At 35.0% G+C, this 17,793-nt stretch overlaps 1 protein-coding gene across 1 annotated transcript; it reads right to left on the reverse strand.

Moving 5' to 3' along the window:
• Positions 1 to 10,335: 10,335 nt before the first annotated feature.
• Positions 10,336 to 16,095, reverse strand: LOC131036053 (ETHYLENE INSENSITIVE 3-like 1 protein). Its single transcript, XM_057967849.2, has 3 exons — positions 15,462 to 16,095; positions 13,335 to 13,421; positions 10,336 to 13,230 (listed from the first exon to the last, which is right to left on the reverse strand). The coding sequence occupies exon 3, from the start codon at positions 12,915 to 12,917 to the stop codon at positions 10,845 to 10,847; it is 2,073 nt and encodes a 690-aa protein (XP_057823832.1). The 5' UTR covers positions 12,918 to 13,230; positions 13,335 to 13,421; positions 15,462 to 16,095; the 3' UTR covers positions 10,336 to 10,844.
• Positions 16,096 to 17,793: the final 1,698 nt, after the last annotated feature.

Below are 17,793 nucleotides of genomic sequence, written 5' to 3' on the forward strand. Positions count from 1 at the left end.
CGACTTATGAGGATGCCTCTTGAATTCTGGTCGAGGCCTTTCGGTAACATCAACAATTTGTGATGTATCCATTGTGAAAACTCAAACACATAATCAGATTCATAGAGAAATACCTTTCAACTTCTTCGCAACTAGGGTGTCTAGTCAGAATGCACTTCCACCCAATTCACTTCTCCACAAATCTTCTCAATCCGCTATCAAGTTCGCCAAAGCAGCAATCAAATTCTCTTCTCTATACTTTTGTCTCTCTCCAAATATGCTCTTGAAAATGCTAGGTGAGAAATGAAACTTTAAAACACCTTTAATTTCATTTAATGCTAAACCGGTTGAACATACCCTAATCACCGTTCAACCCTAAAACTTGTTATCGGTTGACATAACACATCCAATTTACCAATTTGAGATGAAACCGGTTCAAAATCACTTCATAACATCATAATGCATCACAATACTTACCGCACATCATTTAGGGGGTCCGAAAATAGATCTGACAATATGCTCCCCCTAAGCTTCATACATAGCTTAGTTTATCAATGAGGGATTCTCCACATCAGGTGAAGAATTGGAGTCCTCCGATGGTTTCTCCTCACTTTTCTTCCTCCATATCTTATTCATCTCACTTCTGGTTTCCTCCACATCTACCTTCTTCTTTCCTTTCTGGTCAACAAACTGATTAACCGGTTGGTTCATTCTTTCTCTACAAAACTTTGCAAGGTGTCCCGATTTGTGACAATGAAAACATGCCACTCCAGATGCTCTCCAAGCTCCAGCATTGCCTCTATCAGTTCTTCTTCAGCAATTCATAGCTACATGACCATAGTTGTGACAAATTGAACATGTCACATTACATCTATTCTCTCTTTCATATGGACTAGACCAGTTCACATAAGGTCTCTGCCAAGTAGGGTTTCTTCGGTCATTGTAAGATCTCTACCATTCACCATTTGACCTTTGATTCATGTAAGATCTCCGATTGGTCACTCTAGACCTGCACTCAATAGCTCTATGTCCATACTTGTTACAATTGAAGCAATTTCCATTCAAAGTACTAGGCTTATAACCTTCATATGCAGTAGGTCTATATCCATCAAAAGTACTGGATCTACTTCTACAAACATTAGCAGTATGGCCTACCTTATGATAGTTAAAACATATTGGTTTGTAGGTTCTCTTACCAGTGATCTTCTGGGTCTTGGGTGTAGATTTACCTTCATGCATGGTGTCCTTGGTACCAGATGGCTCTCCTTGTTCAAAGGTTGTGTATCCCAAGCCATGTGTATCTTCGCTCTGCCATTGTGTTTGAATCTACTCATCAAGCATAGCAGTGCTCTTGTTGAATTTAGCTAATAACTCATTAGCATCACCCAGCTCCTTGGTAAGCTCCTCATTCTTCTTTGTAAGACTTTCTCTAAGAGACATAGCCATGTCTAGATCAGCTTGTATTTCCTCTTTTTCTTGTTTTTCTTCATGAAGATGTGCATGAAGGGTACCAATCTCCTGGTTTAGCTTAAAGATCTCATGATCCTTATCTCTTATTTTGTCTTCAGTTGTCCTCTTGGCTTTCAACTCTCTTCTCAGATTTGACTTTTCATCAATCAGCTTTTCTACCTCATTAGCCAAATCATCAATGTTTTCTTCTTCAGATGAACTGTTTTCACTCAGTTCCATCAACTTCTTAGCTATCTCTCTTCTCTTAGCCAATGAAGCTTTGTACTTGACTCTTAACTCACCAAGGGCTTCTTCAGATTTTGCATGCTTGTTTGAAAGCTCTTTGTAACTCATTGAACCTTCCCTCATGTTAGCCTTAGGGATCCTTCCCGATTGGTTATGCCTTAAGGGAATTAGGCTATAATACCAATTGATAAAATTATAAGGCACTAAGAGGGGGGATGAATCAGTGCAAGCAAAAACTTAATAAATCTGATAACACTTTTCACCAATCTCAAAATCAATATGCATGCAAGAAATATAACCACATAAGAAAACATCCAACAAAGCATGCAAACCATAACACAATGATTTTCACATGGAAACCCAAATGGGAAAAACCACCGTGGGAATTAGTACCCACAAGGATCAACTATATGCAGAATAGAGATCTGACCAGTTAAGGTCATACAACACCCTATTAGGAGTGACACCCGCTTAAGAGTGCTTTAGCCCAGTTAAGAGCTACTACAATAAGGCTTACTAGGACCCAGCCCTATTAGGAGCTACCTTTCTAGAGGATTTACAAAACACAAGCTAATGCGTCACCTTGTTAAAGGATTTAACCTTTGGACCTGTTAGGATCCTACTGCACCCTACTAGGAGTGAGCTTGTGAGAGGATTTTCTTGCTACAACTGTTAGGGAACAAGTTTGACTAATTTGTTGTTAGCACCTCTGTGTCTGATTAGATCTGCTTCAGATCTACTTCTATCACCAACTAAACATCAAAACCTAACTCTTGTCTCACTACACGATCAAATTCTCACTCAGATACATAAAATCATTCAACATTCATCTCCTTATAACAAACTCTATTAGGTCGGTGAAGAACCTTGGAACAATTCCCAAGGTTCATTGAATCTAGTCATCTATTATAATTTCCCACTCATTACACTTTACTTATGTCGGCCAAACAAAACATAACTCAAAAATATAACATAAACTCTACCAATAATCGATCAAAGTAACTTTGCTTTACCGGTTCTCTGTTCTTCCGATTATAACTTGCATAATACTCTGAATATGCTGATGCAGTTTCAATCAAAGACTCATACCAATGTCATAAACATGTGTACCAAACTGCAATGTCTAACTCTTCACCGATCATCCGTATCGATTGTCTAATCATCGCTCTGTTCTTGTTTATCGATTTGACTACAACTTAGCAGTTTTGTTGTTTAACTGACTCCACTACTGGTTAGGCTCTACTGGTTGGTCTAAATGACTTAGATGACTAACAAAACATGGTTTCCATCAATGACAACACAAATAAAGTCATCAATCAACCTATTACAACAATATCATCATCATCAAGCCAACGGCCATCATATACTGTAGAGGGGAAAAAGTGAACCACTCTGACAAGCAAGTGAACACCATTTGGGGACACTATTCAAGCTCTCCACTCTATATTTGGTATAAATTATAAGACAACCAAGTACTCCTTAGATGACATTGAATGTGTCACAAAAGTCTTCTAACACAACTCTATAATGCTCTATCTGAGGATGCATGTGTGGGTCTTAGACAACAGCACAACGCACTGGCATCCTATACAAACATAGTCACAAAGTCTGTACTAAAAATGGACTATGACGAAAACGTGTCTAAATGGTAGAAATAAAGTAAATACTAGTGTGAAAAGGCAAATACGAGTATTTGTGAACTGGTGAAAGGGGAAATAAAAATCTTACAACCGGTCCATGCTTGAAGTCTCCAACTAGCTCCTTGAATCAACTTGGCAACCTACACACAAATAAAACAAAGACAAAAAGTTGTGGTTGTGTTTTAGAGGCCTGACACGGTCAGACCCCCGCTTTGGTATTTCCACCTCCATAGACAACCAAGATAGATAGATATGATAATAATGGAAATAAAAAATGAAAGATACAATAATGACAATGGATAATATGCTATGGAAATAGTAAAAGAAAGAGGAAGAAGAAAACTCCTCTTCCACACCCAAAGTGAGAAGCTTGTCAGATGGAGAAGAAGAATAAGACAGCCTTCCTCAAAGAATATCGATGGTAGCAACATATGATAGCCAAATACATAGTGAAGGAGAGATTCCAAGAATGAGCATGGACAAGCGTAGATACAAGTAGCAAGTAGTGTGATTGAATGAGCAACTAGAGAGATCAAATGAGTGATTAGAGAGAAAAAATGGACTCCAAGAAGGGAGATATACATGTTGGGATAAAGGCAGATATCAGTAGACACAGACACACATAGAGGCATTACGAGCATCTTCTAGGTGTGGGTGTAATGCTCAAACAACCACCTTCAAACTGTCAAATTTTCAGGACGGTATCGTGGCATGCAGACGTAGATGCACTAATGTCTACAAGTCAAACAGTCAATATAGTCAAGAAAAGGACAAGGTGGAGATTGATGAGGCAAGTGAAATGGACAAAAGGACAAGGCAGCCGAGGAAGATCTCCAATCGGTGTAAAGTAAAGGTGCTTATGTAGTGTAGAATTGCACGAGGTGTAATTTACGACACTACATATACAAATGTGATGAAGAGTCTGAGCACCAAAAGCCAATCGATAAATTATGAAGAGATGGAACTAACTATGAAAAAGAAGTAGCTTTATTAGGCTCTCAAAAAATTAACTATCTAAGTAGAGAAAGATATTGTTTATTAACATGTGTATCATGGTCAAAACTAGATTGCTCATTATTATTGGCCTTGTTGAAAATTTACTTATTAGCAAAGTGAGAAGCCATATGAGGATTTAGGTGAGAACTTATTTACAAAAGTGAAGTAGGGTTTCAACTAAATCTTGGAATAAATAAACACTAGAAATATAATGCACAAAAGATTGGGGTCAATCCCAATGAATCTCAAAAATATACTCATTCTCATATTAGAAAAATATAAATGTATATTGGAAAATTGATAAATGGAGTAGAATCTAATTGTATTTAAATTGAATAATAATAATAATAATAATTAAGTAGGAGTCAAATGTAGTTAGTCTATGTTAATTGTTACGAAGTGATTTGTCTAGGTGTAGAAAAACCAATCAAACTCAAATAAATTCTCTAAAACCACTAAAGTTTTTTGTCACTTTAAAAAACTTCTACAAATTTGAGATCAATTGTGCACCTATAAATATGGCCTATGCAATATCTTTATAAATCTCTAATTGTTCACATTTACCCTTATTGTAAATTTATGTGCATCTTCACATAAAAGCTTGGTTGTGTGTCTAGGGGTTTTCATGTGACAAGGATAGCAGCTCCCTTATGTTTAACCCGGTAAGAATGTTGAGTCAATGACTTTGAAAATGATTGAAGATAGTGAACAAACATGGAATAGATGCTCAAATAGATTCTCCAAAACCACTAAAGTTTTTTGTCACTTTAGAAAACTTCTACAAATTTGAGATCAATTGTGCACCTATAAATATGGCCTATGCAATATCTTTATAAATCTCTAATTGTTCACATTTAACCTATTGTAAATTTATGTGTGTCTTCACATAAAGCTTGGTTGTGTGTCTTGGGGTTTTCATGTGACAAGGATAGTAGCTCCCTTATTTTGAACTTGATAAGAATGTTGAGTCAATGAATTTGAAGATAGTTAACAAACATAGAACAAATGCCCTAGATGTTGATGCAAATAGGTAATCCAATAATAAATGCTCTAATTGTGTCATATAAATAATCTTAAAATATCTTGTCAAATGCTTTTCTAGACATTTAGTGATGCAAAAATTGAACTAGCTTTACCATTTTACATACAACTCCAAGTATCATAAATAAAAACATTTGGCATTTTTGGTTAGCACACAAGAGTCAAGAGGAAGAAGTAAAATGTTTCAATTTGAATTTAGAAGTTTAAGAATCATTCAAGTGATTACACAAAATATAATGAGCAAAAGATCAAGGTCAATCCCTATGAATCTCAAAAATATACTCGTTCTCATATTAGAAATATAATAATGTATATTGGAAAATTGATAAATGGAATAGAATCTAATTGCATTTAAATTAAATAATAATAATAATTAGCTACGAATCAGATGTAGTTAGTCTATGTTAAATGTTAGGAAGTGATTTTTCTAGGTGTAGAACAACCAATCGAGCTCAAATAAATTCTCTAAAACCACTAAAAAAAAATTCACTTTAGAAAACTTCTACAAATTTAAGATCAAATTGTGCATCTATAAATATGACCTATGCAATATCTTTATAAATCTCTAATTATTCACATTTACCCTATTGTAAATGTATGTTTGTCTTCACATAAAAGCTAGGTTGTGTGTTTAGGGGTTTTCGTGTGAAAGGGATACTAGCTCTCTTATGTTGAACCCGATAAGAAAATCAAGTCAATGAATTTGAAAATGATTGAAGACAGTGAACAAACATGGCACGGATGCTCAAATAAATTCTCTGAAACCACTAAAGTTTTTTGTCACTTTAGAAAACTTCTACAAATTTGAGACCAATTGTTCACCTATAAATATGGCCTATCCAATATCTTTATAAATCTCTAATTGTTCACATTTACCCTATTGTAAATTTATGAGTGTTCACATAAAAGTTTGGTTGTGTGTCTAGGAGTTTTCATGTGACAAGGATAGTATCTCCCTTATGATGAACCCGATAAGAATGTCGAGTCGATGACTTTGAAAATGATTGAAGACTGTGAACAAACATGGAACAAATGCCCTAGATGTTGATGCAAATAGGTAATCCAATAATAAATGTTCTAGTTGTCATATAAATACATCTTAAAATCTCTTGTCGAATGCTTTTCTAGACATTTAGTGATGTAAAAAATGAACTAGCCTTACCATTTTTATACAACTCCAAGTATCATAATAAGAGCATTTGACATTTTTGGTTAGCACACAAGAGTCAAGACGAAGAAGTAAGATATTTCAATTTAAATTTAAAAGTTTAAGAATCACTCAAACAAGTACACACTTAATCAAAATTACTTGTACAATTGTAAATATAATCCAAAAAATAAAAAATACCGAAAATCTAAAAATCAAGATTATTCTCCTTAAAAAATACAAACCAAAACAAAAAAACACTTAAATTCTATACCAACAACAAAAGTCACATTATAGAAAAAATAACCTTACCTAATCAAAATGAATAAAAATTGAAGTAAAATATAGATAGAGTAAATTTTTTTACCAAATTAACAACACAAAACAAATAAATAAACCAACCACTTTGGAAGGTTTGGTTTATAGTTAAAGTACTTTAGACGTGCAATATAGTTATCCATTCATAAACTGCCTTGTTTCACCTTCTAACTGCAATGTATGTACTCCATTTTTGTCATTCCAAATGCATAGTATTGTATGGACCACCTTTTAATTGATTTCTTATACATAATTGATGTTTGTTGTATTGGCAATAATATCCCAAAAAGACTCTTTGAAACAAAATTGATTACCGACTTATACATAAATGATTCTTCTTGTACTGCTAAATATGGTCTGTTTTACCAAAAAAATCAAACTACTTTTAAAAAATCAGAAGAAATTTCATTTTCAGCAATAGAGCATTTATTTGGACAGCAAACAATCACTAAGAATCAAATCTTACAAAATCAAAGTTGTTTTATAAAAATCAATAAAATAAAATGAAATGTGAAGAATCTTTATCACTGGTCACGTTTGCTTCTATTCACAAGCAAGTCTCTTCAATTCTTTTCTTCTCAGCTTTAATTTAATATTTTTTTAATGGAAATTTTTTTTTTTTTTTTTAATTATGTAAAAGTGTACAGATCTAAGTTAATGTCTTTTTGGGTGAGATTCAAGGAAGGAGAGATATGCATTTCATTGAAATTATCAAATGTACCATTTTGGTCCAATTTCTTATTATTACATTTATGTTGAACTTTGATAGATGACATAATCAAAGAACATACCATCACTATCTTTAATTATAGTTATTCAATTGAATTAAAACACTTAATTTTATTCAATATATATTTATTGACTTTTACTTTATATTTTGGGAGATATATCTTACATATTTTTGTCTTTTATACATTATGTTTCTTTTAATTTTATTGAGGGAACTTTTTCATACCATAAAACTAGTGGATTACATCATTATGAAGACTCATATATCTAAACCAAAGTCATGCTTAGCTAAGGGGATGCTATCTATCAAAGAAAGTCACTCAGGTGTCAAACTTGAGATTTGAACCTCGACAATAGCATAATTATAAAACATGTCATCATTCTCATCAATTGTACTCAACCAGCAAAACAACCGCTTAACTTACAAACTAATTCTTTTTAACTTACAAACTGATTTTTTTAATATTAACATAAATTAAATCAAATTTATCATTTTTTTTAATGATTTGAAAATTGTACTCCTCAATAGACCCTTGAGTCCATTAGAATCAAGTCTTACTGAATGCAACACTCCAACATCATAACAAATGAAACCAAGAACGTACATTGACAAATTTCACAGAATAAATACCCCTCAATTCTGAACTCTTATCAAAAAAGAAATGAATTTAACGATTTGAAAATTATAATCATTCCATTCTACTTAACCGACTTGTTCGTTCAAATCATCTGAAAATTCTTCATTTTTAAGAAGAAGATCTGTATGCTGATTATCCCATTATCATGTCAGACATAATTTACTTTGATTGAAAGAAACTGAGATGAAAAGAAAAACCAACAGAAAAATGAATCTTCTGAAACAGAGATGAAAAGGACAGAAGATAGACGCGTAATACAAAATTGACATGTAGATGGTAATCTGCATCGAACTACTAATTCTGGACAAGCCTTTCAAGTATTAATTATGAAGAACAAAAACTGAATTTAGTTGGTAATATGAAAAGATCTAATTAATGTGAATCCAGATCCCATCATAGAAAGAAGTGTAGTAGATAATGCTGATATCTGACAATGGATAGCTATCACGAGTTTAAAGAGGACCCACAAGAAATGACATCAAAACAGCACGCAACATTAGGGCTGCAACGCTTCTGTCGGAAGTGGAAGTAGATTATATTTTCACTTCTATAGGATATCTATGAAATATTACCTAAAGAGTAAAACCTTTCACCAGAAAAATATATCCCATTTTCTGTTCAAAAACTCATTGCTCCAATCCAAAATGCCCAAAAAGTTGAATAGGTTAACAAAAATAAAGAGTATTTTTTTTTTTTTTTCTGTGTTGAAAATATGAAATGCATATTGTAAGATTTAAGGAGGAAAGGATACTCGTGTTTTAAAAATTTCTTTCAAATTCATAGATTATCTTTAGTTTTGGATGTATAACAATGTTATTGTTGATTCTTTCAGACAAGTTATTTTAAAACATATATGAAAGACTAGATGTTCTGCAATGTGTTTTTTAAAACTATCATCAGATTGGCACTTTAAGACTTCCCTCTTAAAACATTTTTCTTCAGGTGTCTTTTTTGCTGCCGCAACAAACAATTGTGTTCAAAAAATTTCTTTCCATTTTCTATTATAGATTATATTAGAAAGAAACTGTCTTCAGTTTTGGTATCTATAACAATCTTATTGCTGATTCTATTAGACATGTTATTTTAAAGCATATATGTAAGATTAGATGTTCCACAGTGTTCTAAAAAAACTATCATCAGACAGTTGACACTTCAAGGTTTTACTTTGACATTTTTATTCAGGTGACATTTTTGTTTTCGCAACTCCAAATTTAATGCAGGAAAAATAAATAAGTCATGGATCAACTTCAGCAAATTAAAGAACAAGTGTTGTCAATGTAAAATTGTTCAGTATAAGAAATGAATGTTTCTTTCAGCCATCTAATGACTGCTGTATATTAATAATTAGACAATGTATATTCCTTTCATTTCTCTGTTGATAACACCTATTCTTTCTAAACTACTTTGATTCAATATAATTATACAAATTTATATACATAATATGTCCCTAAGAAATTGAGACAGACAAATACTGATTCATATCAGACATGTTTGCAAGCACCATAGCCTTTTTAAGGTTTCAGCATTCACCAAAAAAGCACAAAACCCAGTACCACTTTTTGAATCTTGCAACCAAATTATGTCACAATGGTCATCCATATGGTCATCTGGACACATGATAAAGGTATAAGAGGGTGTATCGGGCCACAGTTCCCATCATCAAACTTGCTTTGTGGTGGGGCTATGGTCATAAAAAAACTGAATGAATTCCTTTGTTTTATGAGCTAGGAGGGCGTCTCTTATTCTTTGCAAAATTGAGAAATAGGTTACAGTCGACAGAATATTTTACCTGAACAGAATGCAAACTTGTGTTTAAAAGTGCTGGTTTCTCAAACACAATTTCCTGTATCCCTAAGGTAAGCATTCAATTACTTGCATACAAAAACAATGAACTGAACTGCATCTCTAGATCGAATTTGTTTCATCTCAATTAATAAACTTACTTAAAAATATTGTGCAGCCACTAAAAATTCTCTCCAAAAGAACAAATTTAACAATAGGATATTAGGAGCTCCTTGAGAGAGAAACTACGCATCATTTAAAGATCATTCCAATTATTTTTTGGTAGTCTACAAAGTGTCACATAATATCTCCAAAGCAAAAAAAATTCTATCTATAGGATAAATGAATAAACTTTTTATCATGAAAGCTCTTTGAGAAAGAAAATATGCATTATTTGAAGATCATCATTCTCCCATTTATGAGATGGCAGTCTACAATGTATATAGAATATAGACACTGCATTTTAAATAATAAAGTTAAGAGCGCTGGCTACTGCTGAATACATCTTTAGAATGACAGCTGTTGAGAATCGCTGTCTCTAAAAGGAGAATAATATTATAACCAACTCCACTAGTAAAAAGAACTACAAGAAACCATATCATCTGTTTCAAAAACAGACCACCTAAAAATGTACAGGAAATTGTGATAGTCTGGAGAAGGCAAAAAAGCCTAAGTGGACCATTCCATTGAATGCAAACAACCTTCTAATGTACAAAACTGCATGTGCATTCTTCTTTCAAACGCAAATACTGAAAGGAACTGCAATAAAATTATATGTCCTTGCAGAGCATAGATTGAGATGAGCCATGATGCACACATTTGTATTAAACTCAACCTTTATCTTAATCCAGAATATCCATTTTTGATAACTCGGCTTTATTATGCTCCAAAATACCAAATTGGGTTCTCATATTTGGGAACTGCTTCTGGGACTCTTGGAAATGAATCTCCATAGTCAATTGCAATATTATATGGGGACCCAAATTTGAAGTCCTCGTTCATCTCCTGGGCTTGATGCACAAAACCTTGATCAAAGACCCTGCTTTGATCAAGGTTTAAACCTTCCTTCATTAATTGCTGCATATTTAAACTGGCATCTGTACCACTGTTGCAGGGCAAAACCCCTTGTCCAAAAAAGTTTTCATCTGTTGTCATTCTTAAAAGTTCCCTTCCCTGAGGAGCTCGGTGCATGTTCACTTCCCGTTGACTGGGATTGTTCATGATAGGAAGACTTCCGAGTGTTGATGTCTTATTCTGATGCAGACCGCTATCATATAGGGCAAGGAGCTCATTGATCGGCTGCTGACTATTTGCTGGTGCTGCTAAACATGCGGTGCTTCCGGGACCAAGATTCACAGTTGCATTTGGTGTTGCCTGTCCATCCATTCTAGTTGCAAAGGCACCTCCCTTTCCTTGAGCTTGGAGCTGGTTAGGTTGCCCCAAGGAAACAGTAGCATTGGGTGCTGCCTGTCCATCCATCCTAGCTGGAAAATTATTTCCCTTACCTTGAACTTGAAGATGGTTAGGTTGCCCCATGCGCATACAGAATAAATTGTTATTAGCTTGAGGTTCTGATCTCTGATATCCAATGCTTTGGAAATCTGTTCTGTAAGCGCAAATAGCCTGATGGCTATTTCTTGAACTCTGATCCAAAAATCCGAATTGCCTCGGATGATGTGGGCACTGCTCATATGGGCATGTATAAATCTTTTGATCTTCCATTGGAGACTCCTCAGGCAACTTCCTCTTTCGGATCATGTCAACATTATCTACAATCTGAAGAGATGAAGGAACCCTCTCCTTTGAAATACCAGCATTAAAGAGCTCAAAGTCAAGCGGTTTGCACTCCTGTACCTCAGAACTGAAGAGATCAAAGTCATGTGGCTTGCGATCCTGAACATCATCATTTGAAAAAATGGTGTTGGGATCTTCCTCGAAACCTTCAACATCATACTCACTGCTACTGCTGAATGTCAGAGCTCCGGCATTTGCACTCAGTGACATGCTCGTCGGTGGGCATGCATTTGGGTTCTGCTGGCGAGCCAGTGCTTCCTCTTGGTTAACAACAGCCAGCCAAGTTGCACTCTCTTTAGCTGTCATCTTATCTTGCAAACACTTTGACTGCCTAACCAGCTTACGAATCTTTGCTATGTCAGGAGACATGTGTTTGATAACAGCAGTAAGAACCCCTACCTTCCAAGCCTTTTTCAGGTCATGCGGCTTTTTGTAAGGTGGAGGCCCTTGTCCTTTTGGCAAGCCCACTTGAGGCCACCAATCCTCATTACCAGTTGGCCACCAAGGAGGAGAAATACCCTTTTCCAAGGGAAATCTCCGTTGAGGAGGATCACAGTGCTGCATGAGAGCAGAAAGAAGAGAACCCAAAGTAGTATCTTGAAGCTCTTGGAGAGTATGAGGAGTAGGAGCCACAATCATACTATCCTCATTTGAACCAGGTAATGCATGTTCTGCTTGATATTTAGCTATGGCAGCAGGGCCATTCCTATCAAATCTCACCTTCTCCTTCCACCATGCTCTAAGATTATCAGAGGCTCCACTCACAGGCTTCCCCTTTTCAGGAATAATCCCATATACAAATCCTTGTGCTTTGCAAACCTCCATCATTTTAAGCATGTACTTCAATATACCATCCTGTGCTCGAGACATCTTTTTCCTACGAGCTTGCTCTTGTGACTGTCTCTGTTTTGCTGTGTCAGTTTGCTCTTTTCCCTTGTGTTGCTCTTTAATGCGCCTGAGCCTGATGCGATCCTTCCACATCCTCTTCTCAAGCTCATCCACATCAATTTCATCCTCACTGAGGTCTTCATCATGCATAACCTCCCCTTCATTCTCACATGCATTTTCACAGACATTTTCGCACATTGAATCTCCTTCTGGAGGAAGAGTTAGATAATCAAAGTTTTCTGAATAACCCATTTCTTCATAAAACCCCATAAGTTCAAAAGGCTATTTGGCTAATTTACAATCTTTCTGAAAGTTTATAATAGTAGCCTACAAAACTCCCAGGTGCAAAAAATTCCCTCCCTTCTTTATATTGAATTTCTTAATCAGCAAAGCTGTGTGCCGTCACAAACAACGATATAAAGTACACAGAGGCCTCTCTCTCAGATAACCAAGCCAGAAACACCAAAAGAGAAGCACAACTTTCATAAAGAGATACATCCAGCTAAAAACATTTCCACCTTCAGCATATCCATGGCAGTGAAATGGAGATTAAAGCCAATCCGACCATTGGAATCTGACAATTCTGTCAAGTCCAATTACTTTTGTCAGAAAATTTATAAAAGCTTTTCTATTAACTTTTTAGCAATAATTTAAAATGAGAAAGAGAAAGGTATAGATATCACATACTTCGCTGTCTAGCAGATAGGAGAATATATTCTGAAAACAGACAAGATCTGGATAGGGTCCAAGTATGAATTGGTCCGGAGTAAAGATCTAATTATCCAAACAACAAAAAACTTGTTCAGGGTCACGATCCACAACAATACTCTAGCTTACACTCTCGCATTGCGTAGAAAAATTTACAATTAAATATGTATAAATTAGCCATATTGAGGCCTAATTTTGTTGACACTATACATGGATGAGACACAAACACAGGCCAACTTCTAGAGTCGAAGTAAATGAATTTATGATTACCTCAAATAAAAGATCGAGCACTCCAAAAGGATCATGACCAGCAAAAGAAGATTACTGACACAGGAAAAATTTGAGGAATCATTCAAGATGAGACACAACCATTCTTGATTTTGTAGTCATCTCTATATTTAGAAGCCGTCAAGCTTTGGTAAAAGGGTTATTTCAACACAGAAGAAGATTGACTCAGAATAACTGATAAACCAGGGTATCTCAGAGTTAGCTAACATCCTTCCAACAAAAAATAATGGGTTTAACACACAGAACATGTAATACAATAGTGCAAAAGCTCGCTGATCTGCAAACTAGTCAGGTGTGACTCTCTCAAACAAATTCCCATAGGCACTGGTTAATAGAGACTAGCATACAAAAAGACCTCAAATATTATGTATCCCTTTACAGATCTGACTACATACACAAATGGCATATCATATTTGATAAACAACCTTCCCGATAACCTTACCAAAGAAATGACTGCTATAAATTGGTTTTTGTGATAAAAAATTACGAAGAAAACAAACACGGAATTGCAAAAAAGGAGACTTTAAGACTATCGGGGCCATAGATAGAGGGAAAAAGGAGACATAGTTTGAAGCGGTTAAGCATTTATTTCAAATCAAGAACAATTTTCAGAACTTTTCCTGAGAAATAGCTTTACCGCAAAGCAGAACAGGGAAAAATGAAAAAACCACAATTGCTTTCGTTTCCCATGAAATTGATTGGACATCAAATCAAAAATCAGAAATCAAATTACCCCCAGAACAAGATCCTGGTACAAGTAGTTTTTGATTCTTGAAAGTCAATGAAGAATCAATACCATGTCAGTATGAGAAATTATCCATAATCAACACAAAATCCTTTCTGAAATGAATACCAAGAAATTGGTTTAGAATTCATTTCTAAAACATAATGGAGCAAAAAGATCAAGCTTATGGTGAAATGGTATAAGCCTTAGTGGCGGTTAATCAACAGGGCTTCTTTCATAGCAGGACCTCAGGCCAAAATCTTCAAGTCACACGCTAAGCGTTGAAATTAGATATCTCGCACCCGACTCTGTTTGCAGCGTACCCTAACCAATAAGATTGGATGCAAACAATGGGTGACTAGGACAGATGAGATGCCCTTCTTCAGCATATCGCAACCCATAAGACTGGATGCAAGTCCTGGTAGACCTTAACAGAAGAGATATCCCTCTCTAGCATAAGCCCAACTAAAGAGGCAAGTTAGAAGTCCTGGGAGACTTTGATTGATGATATACCCCTGGCTGACGACAACTAGACCAATGGAAATTTAAAAAATTAACAAACCAGAAAACTGAAATGGGGATTCATGTCTGTGATATCATAGCAAGAAAAGAACAAGCTTTATGGAATTCACAAAACCAATATGACTATCAAAAAGTATCATTCAGCGCATTGATTGGTGGTGAAATCCAAAAACATAAACTAAATTAAAATCAAAATCTATGCTGAAACTAAGAAAACAGCAAGCTTTAAGGATTTTAGAAAAACCAGTACGTTCTCTCTCTACACAGTTGTCTCCAATTTTTTTTCTTTAAACATTTATAGAATGTGAAGGCTTGAAATCATAAAATCAACATGATTTTCGTAACAAAAAGAAAAACTCCATCATCTAGAGGACTGGTTAGAGCTGAAATCATGACCCACAAACGCGAGTACCATATATATCTAAACTTAAAACCAAAATCAAAGATCAAAAAGTAAATTTTAAGCATTTATTGGAGCCAAAACCAAGATCCAGAAACTAAACTATACTAAAATCTAGACATAAACCAAAACCAGAAAGAACTAGAATCAAAACCCAAAACTTTCACCATACCTTGTTAACGAACCCCAATTCTCTTTCCCTTTTTGTTCACCGGAAGGATAGGGGAGTTGGGAAATTCCCCAACAGCCAACACAACTTCTTCTCAAATATCTCTCCCCTCTCTTGCTTGCACTAGTTATCAGCAACAACAACAATACCCACTTGTACACCACAGGAATAACAACTGTAACAATACAGCCCTCCACGAGAAACCGATTGAGATAAAAAAAAAGGACAAATCCAGCACAATGAAAACGACAAGGCAGCAAGACAGCAAGCCCTCTTTGATCAACTAGCCCTGCACAAACTCCTATTGCTCACACTCGTACATTCAAATTCCTCCCTCCCGCATCATTCCCCTCATTCAGTGCCCATCAAAAATCAATCGACGAGCAATAACAAGAGCGAGGCCAAACTGCGAGGACAATTTGAGGCAAAGCCTTTGTCTTACTTGTTTTCAGTGCAGGTGAAGCGAATGAAGGCTTAATTGGATACACGATTATGCGCCTGACAATGGCGGCCGCACCCTCTGAGGAGAGAAAATCGGTCCTCTGTTTGGTCAGACCCTAATGAGAAGCAGAAGACGCCGAGTGTAGTGAAGGTAGTGGGATATACACCCTGACGGAAAGTCAGAGTGCCGTCTACTTGACTCTGACGGCAACTCTGACTTTCCGTTAAATGACACGAGTAGGAATTTACCACACGGTCATATGGCAATTAAAAATATTGCGGGGAGAAACGTGTAGATTCTCTCGGCGGGCGGCAGCCTGCCAGCAATTACTCTGTTTTTAATAAATTATTCAAGTCCGGGGCCGCCGGGTCTTATCTCTAACTCGCCCATGTGCTCATGTCGCTTGGGTTGTTTTCTTAAAGATTTTTTAGGGTTAGAATAGTGACAATAATTTAGAGGGCGGTGAGAATGACTTGGTGAATAGATGTAAGTGGTGACTTTGCCTACCGTGCATTTGGGGAACTTCTAAGATTGATCTTATCCTTCATTCTTCATTTTTCTATGGATAACATTTGAATTCAACATTAGCCTCGCCCTTTCCAAAACAAGATATATTATTTTTTTCTCAGGTTGTAATCCTATACATCCTAATGGAAAGGAAATTCAATTCCTAAGTATTTGGATTATTGATAGTCTAATGTTTATCTAGAGTAATTTTAAATAGTATTAATATAAAGGATAGTTTTATATGTAAATATGATATTTAGTCACATATATTTGGGAGTAATTTTCAATTTGTATTTAAATTAAATAATATAAATATTTTAGGTGAAAGGTTTTATTCGTATGAAGGTGAATGATATTAGGTGGCATATATAAAGTTTAGTTTATATAAATATGATATTTAGTCATATATGTTTGGAGTAATTTTTAAATTATATCTTAATTAAATATTACACACATTTTAGTTGAAAGGTTATGATCATTCACATATAATAGAAGATGTGTCCACTTTTTTATATTTAAGGGAGTCTTTATGTGGGGATAAAATATGTCAATATTATGATTCACATATAATTGCAAGCAGTGTTTGTGAAGCATTTGTGGGAAGGAGGAAAGGAAGGATATTGTATAAGCCAAGCTTCTTGTGTCTGTAATTATATAGACTTGTTGTAAGTTTTTTCGGTCATGAATGAAACTTTATAGGTTTTCTGGCCATATGTATAATCTTGTGTATTATGTTGATAGTTCTTTTGCAAATATGTTTGTATTGCAATATTACTGGTAAAAAACGTATAGTTCTTAATTTCCTAACAATTGTGAATTGAGATAGTAACAACGACGATTACACTTTTTTAAATGATAAAAAATGGTATTAAGAACTTGGCCTTAATAGTGGCATTGGAGTATCTTGGTGAAGATTATTCTTTGTGATCCAAAATCATGCTCTATGATTAGATCAAAAATAGGTGCACCCAAATAGATTGCAAGATGCTTTGCTCTACTCGATGTCAAGTCTTTACATATAGAATTGAACTTGATCTACAAATTCAGAGTTAGACTAAGAAAATGACCAATGACTTCTAACCATCTATAATATATTTGTCTTGATGCATGTAATATTTATTTAAAAGATAGATGGTATTGATGAACACATTTAGGGGCTTGCTAATTGAGAATTTTCTCCTTATGTCAAGTTGTTGGATCTAAATTAATGATCTGAACAATGATTGAGGAAATAATAAGCAACCTTCTAATATGTCTAACATGTTTCTAATGATGTAGATACCAATGTAAGTTGTTGTTGCAATGTCTTATGCTAGGATGTACTCTTGTATCTCTCTTTTAGATGAGTCTTAGATGCCTAAAAGTGAATTATGGTTTTTCCTTTTG

Source organism: Cryptomeria japonica, chromosome 10, assembly GCF_030272615.1.
Source record: "Cryptomeria japonica chromosome 10, Sugi_1.0, whole genome shotgun sequence".
Taxonomy (NCBI): Eukaryota; Viridiplantae; Streptophyta; class Pinopsida; order Cupressales; family Cupressaceae; genus Cryptomeria; species Cryptomeria japonica.